Source organism: Chiloscyllium plagiosum, unplaced genomic scaffold (genome assembly GCF_037043375.1).
Source record: "Chiloscyllium plagiosum isolate Xiang-an unplaced genomic scaffold, Cpla_swu_hap1 HiC_scaffold_10, whole genome shotgun sequence".
NCBI classification, from domain to species: domain Eukaryota; kingdom Metazoa; phylum Chordata; class Chondrichthyes; order Orectolobiformes; family Hemiscylliidae; genus Chiloscyllium; species Chiloscyllium plagiosum.
The window spans coordinates 60,514,401-60,520,400 of NW_028270148.1; the positions used below are offsets into that span (position 1 = coordinate 60,514,401).

General features: G+C 37.4%; 1 protein-coding gene across 4 annotated transcripts in view; it reads left to right on the forward strand.

Annotated features, from left to right (window-relative positions):
* Positions 1-4,790, forward strand: part of acyp2 (acylphosphatase 2, muscle type) — a 114,484-nt gene extending 109,694 nt beyond the window's left edge. For all 4 annotated transcript variants that reach the window (XM_043695951.2, XM_043695952.2, XM_043695953.2 and 1 more), the window contains one exon: positions 4,174-4,790. In XM_043695951.2, coding sequence (XP_043551886.1) covers positions 4,174-4,288 — 115 coding nt within the window. In that variant the 3' untranslated portion in view covers positions 4,289-4,790. The remainder of the gene's footprint in view (positions 1-4,173) is intronic.
* Positions 4,791-6,000: the final 1,210 nt, after the last annotated feature.

Sequence of the window (6,000 nt, forward strand, 5' to 3'; positions counted from 1 at the left end):
CTGATTATGATCAAGGTACTCAAATCAAAATCGATCATCTATTTCCTGGACTTTCTGACCCTGTAGTGACTGGAACAAGATCAGCAGGTGTACCTCATAAAATATGAGTTCCCTGATTGGGGCTGTTAACCTGACGCTATCAGAGAGTCCTGGCTAACAGATATAAACAGGAATGTCAGAGGTTCTGCTAACTCTAGGAGCCAGCTCTGAGCTAGCAGAGTCAGTACAATGCAGGTGTAAATAGCTGGTGACTTGGTGATGGGATACTGGTCTTCATGGAGTTATTTCAGATCTATTTATTAGTTCCACTGAGCTATCACTGGAGCCCCAAATCAAAGATTTAAATATATCAACCAAATATGTGTCTCTGTGCCAGAATCTGTGGAAATTGTCTGGATGACCCCTCATTTTAGGCCTTGTTGAATATTTAAAGGCAGTATTGGACTAGACACTGCCATAAAATTCCTTTATCTAATTGATTTACCATTAACGTCATTAAGAGGAGAGGGTGAATTTCTATAGGAATTCTCCCACCTATCTGGACTAACTTTAGACAAAGAGCCTCAAAATTCTGAAAATTTTAGGTTTTCATGATTCTGCCACAACATACAATAGAAAATTGGGGAGAATAAAAACAACAACATTCACCATTTACAGCCTCCAAGTGAAAAAATAAATGTATAACTAAACAGGGAGGAAACCTTCAGAAAAATGAATGAGAACAAATTAAGGGAACTATTCCTAGTTCAAAGAAATCATTTCTACAGCAATATGTTTATTCCCAACTAAGTTGTCCGACCTGGCTTGAACACTTTTGTTTATGCAATGCATGGAAAAGTGGTATTTGCACATACATTTCATTTTTATTTCAAAAGGAAAAGCTCTCAAGCGAAAAACTATTTGAAGCACATGAATGCAACAACATATTCCAACTTCATGGGAAACAAAAAAACCTTCAGAAAAATAGAAAGCAATTGATGGACATTTTTTCTACTATACTGGCATGCCTATTTTCCAAGTTGAACATGCAACAATATTTACTTAGTTTGGCAGGCATTGCTGTTGTTGTGTAAACTGCTAATGTCTCTAGATTTTACTGAAGTAATGCATCTCATGCCCTACATCCCTGGAACATCTGGGCAACAAGGCTATATACATCAGGCCCCTACTTACTGACTACACCTCCACCTTCAACACCATAATTCCAAGCAAACTTATCTCCAAACTCGAGGACCTAGGTCTCTGCTCCCCGCTTTGTAATCAGATTCTCGACTTCCTGACCAACAGACTGCAGACAGGAAGGACAGGCACTAACATCTCCTCCACTATAATCCTCAACACTAGTGCCCTGCAAGGCTGCACACTCAGCCCCCTACTGTACTCATCATACAAACACCACTATTTTGCTAAATTCTGCACCAACTCCAATTTTCAAGTTTGCTGACAATGCCACCCTGTCTGTGTGGGTTTCTTCCAGGTGCTCCGGTTTTCTCCCACAATCCAAAGATCTGCAACTTAGGTGAATTAGCCGTGCTAAATTGCCCACAGTGTTCAGGGATATTAGGTGCATTAGTCAGGGGTAAATATAGGATAGAAGAATGGGTGTGGGTGGGTTACTTGTCGGAGGTCAATGTGAACTTGTTGGGCCGAAGGGCCTGTTTCCATACTGTCGGGACTCTATGACCCTATTTTAACATTTTTTAAATTTCTAACATTTTGCTGCCTGTAGGAATGAGACTCCATAGTTTAAGTTGTTCTTTTTCTGAACTGCCATGAGGAAGGTATTTAAGATGTCAGGTTAACAGTCCTAAATTTGAATGACAAATTTAATGGCAATTAAATAGGTAATATGGCAAATGCTTGAAACTGGTGGAAAACTATTGTGTGAGGCTCCTATTAAGTCAGATTGATGGTGCAAATTACACAGTAAATTGTGGCTTTGCAAACTTCAGAGTATTTTGTCCTCAGCACAAGTTATAGGGTAGTTTAGACACTAATATTGAGCACTAATGAGCTCACCATTATATTGGCCTTAAAATAAAACCTGGTTGAGTTTCTTCATTAATAGTTTGTTTATAGGAGTGTCCAGACTGAATTCTTCTCCAACTGCCAGATTAGCTGAACTGGAAGGTCATCATCCCAGTCCCACTTCCCTGCTTGAATGCAGAAAAACCAGGCTGTAAAGGTAGACAATACTTAATCCAAAACGCTCCGAAATCCATTCTTTTCATGAAGATTTTTTTCTCATTAGCAAGGTTGTTTGGCGTGCAAACAGTTAACACAACTCCACACCCACTTGACCCACTTTACGTCAGCACTGGCAGGCATCAATTCTGTCTCAGGGCCCGTAATACTCACAGGTGTGTCTGCTGTTCAGTAAGATTTTTGAACATTTCACCATTAAATCGTCACTTATTCTAAAATCTGAAAAATTCTGAAAACCAGCTGGTTCCGAGGGTTTCGGATAAAGGATTGTGTGCCTGTACTAAGGGAGCACTGTAATTCTGGGGGTGTCAACTTTCAACTAAACTGTAAATGGAGGCTCCATTTGCCTGCTCAATGGATGTAAAAGATCTTATATCACTACTTTAAAGAAGAGCTGGGGATTATCCCCAGTGTCCTGACCAATATCGATCTCTCAAAAAATATGCTGGGAACAGGTTATGTGGCTATTGTTAACCCCATTCAGAATGAGAATATTAATCTGTCATTACATACAACCCAAGAAGGTCAATTGGGAAATTTTGGACAAGACCTTTCTAGCCCCCTTTGTCAATCAAAACCAATAATTAGAAAATGGCAGGTTACTAGAAACAACTCCTTAATGCTTGCAGGAAATACTATGAGCAAGATATGTAGTCATTAAAAACTTTTTATTGATACCCTCATAGACAAGTTAGGTAAGGCTAGTAAACAGGCAACAGGAGCCTGATTAATGACGAACCTACACCCATTCGTTGTGATACAGACAGGTCACAATTGTAGCAGTGAAACTATAGGAGTCAAGTATTCATTCTCAGATTAGTAGAATGTGACAAGTGATGTTTCAGGGATCTGTACTTGGGCCCCAGTATTTGATCACATTGATGATTAAGTGAAGAATAGAGAATTGTACATTGAAGTTTGCGATGGCACCCAATTTGAAAAACTGAAAGTTGTTCAGATAGGATCAGGATTTTACATTCAAAGCAATTTCAACTTAAATCACAGATTAAATTAGTGAGGAAAATGTTAACAATTTTGGTTTGTTTGATCATGTGTGTGGGTGTCTCTGGCTAGGCCAATATTTATTGCCCAACTTTAATTGCCTGGTGAGTAGTTAAGTGTCAACAACATTTAGAGTCATAGAGTCTAAAGGAGGTACATGTAAGTAAAGATGGCAGATTTCCTTCCCTGATCATTATTTTTAACAACAATTCACAGTGGTTACATGGTTGCCAATAGGCTAGCGTTTTACTTTAGATTTTTAATGACTTCAAATTTTACCATCTGCCATGGTGGGATTCAAAGCCATTTTCTCAGAACATTAACCTGGAGCTCTGGATAGTGATATTAACACTATGACATTGTGTATGCCCCCAAGGTCAAATAGATGGATTCAATGTCTTAAAGATGTACAGCGCGGAAACAGACCCTTCAGTCCAACTCGTCCATGCTGACCAGATATCTTCAATAAATTTAGCCCATATGCCTCTAAACCCTTCCAATTCATACACCCATCCAAAAGCCTTTTAACTGTTGCAATTGTACCATGAAGTCATCCACTTTCGATCAAAGACCAATTAGAACATTCTCTTAAGTAAAACCTGTGGAAGTGCAGAGATTTGGATGATTGAGTTCATACATTTCAGGTATAGAAGCCAAATCGGTAGTCCCTGTCACATCATTGACATGTATTGTGTGATGTATTAATTGTTTAGTTTCACTTGTAAAATTGAACAGATTAAAGCATGATGAAACTCTTACATAGTCAAGAGAGATGGAAGATATGATCAAGTTAATCCAACTGGTGTTATGAATTTCCAGCATTTGGTTACATCAACATTTGCACAGCCCGAGGGACTGAACCTACTCACATCAATATCTACAGAATGGAGCAGAGGTGTATAAATAAAGGGGTGGGTGGGAATTCACTTAAATAATGGTATACTTTTTCTTTCCTTCTCTCCGCAGGAAGAATTGGTTAAGCAAAGTGGGAAGTCCAAGCTCTCGCATTGACAGAGCACACTTTTCAAATGAGAAGGAGATCTCCAAAATGGAATTCAGTAATTTCACCACCAGATACTAATAGCATGATCTTACATTGCTCCCCAGCTAACAGCTGAAACAACCAGTTGAAATTATGTTAGCAATGTTCATTTTCACCCCAATGCCTTTACTTGCGTGATTGCTGCTTACGGAAAAGGTTTTCTCTTTACTATCAAAACAAACAATACTTTTTGCTGAAAAGAAGTGACATAAGAAAGATTGCACTAATATACAAAATGATATTTCCCTGTAGAGATGTAAACTTAGGACGAATTTTCTTTCAGTTTTCTCTGTTAAATAGTTCTTACTTAAATTAAAAATAAAACTTGCATGGAGGTATGGTGCTATGCTGTCTTTCGAAAACATTTGAGAATGTTTATTTTAAAAATATGAGCCAATTGGTTGTGCAATTGAAGTATATAAATAAGAAAATAGAAATAAAAATAAATAAATTTCAACTGTGGTATTCAAGTCATTTTTAAATTATTGTGCATTGAACTGAGTTTTAAGCAATAAAAATTCCTCTAACTCACTAAAACCAATATGTGTTTAGTATTCTTTCTAATGGTCAAGTAGCAAAAACATTTTAAACTTGCAGGACTTTTCATATGTTTATACATTATCAAAAGGCATTACATTTGCTATTTTAATTGAACATACCACCGTATGTGCCATCCCCTCAGCAGTGGAGTAATTGACTGAGTGCAGATCAAGAACAGATGTGTGTGTGCATTCTTAGCTTGTGTGACAGCAGTCTGTCAACTTTCCTTTTCCAGAATTTCATTCAAGGCTAGTTTTGTCATCATACTTCACTTTCATGAATGGTTGTCCTTACCTGTTACACCATCTCAGCAAAGCATATTTTTTAGAAACCAATAAATGACTGAACCATGGAAGATGCATTGGAATGTAAATAGTATAATATGTTTAAGTTTAAAATTAAACTGTGGTCTTTAATTAACTGCATCAAAGCCTATGATAACTGATTTTATAAAATTATGGTCTTAGGAGAGAATCTCATCCACCAGCATGTAATTGACATTGCAATGTTATCACCAAATGAAACCACACCTATGTCTGGTGGATAAGGCTTCTATCAGCAGTGCAATTTTTAAACATTACTCTAATAAGTTTCAACAACACAACCTTTAACATTCGTATTACACATTTAAGATCACTGAAACAATGGAGCACCTTATATAACCTGTGTTCCAGTAGCAGCTTATATGTACACAGGCTGTGCACCAGTTGTGTACTAAGTTCCTGAAAGCCCAGTTTTCATGTAAATGAAGGCAAGCACATATACAGGCGATTCGCAGTTTACAAATGACTGACTTATGAATGCTTGTAGTTAGAAATGCGATCCAGAGGTATATTAATATTAATTTTAAAGATCTGATGTGAACATTTCCTCATACTCATGAATGGCTATTTTATTTTGTGCTGTATTGTGTTCCAACTTGCATACAAATCAACTTGCAAATAGACTCAAACATAGAACATGCAGAATGCCTGTTTTGTGATTAGAGTACCTGAATAGCATTCCATGTGCAAAGTGTCTATTTACATAATTACAGCTGGAATGGTCTTTTGAACTGGTTTCTATCACCTAAGGAATTCAGAAAGTGGTTTTCCAGATCTTTTCTTCCCTAATTGGACTGGGTGCTTATCTTTCTTTTGACGCTCACATGGCTTTTGGATGAAATGAGATGGTGTAGATGTATATATTATGAAGTAGACAGTACAGTTTAA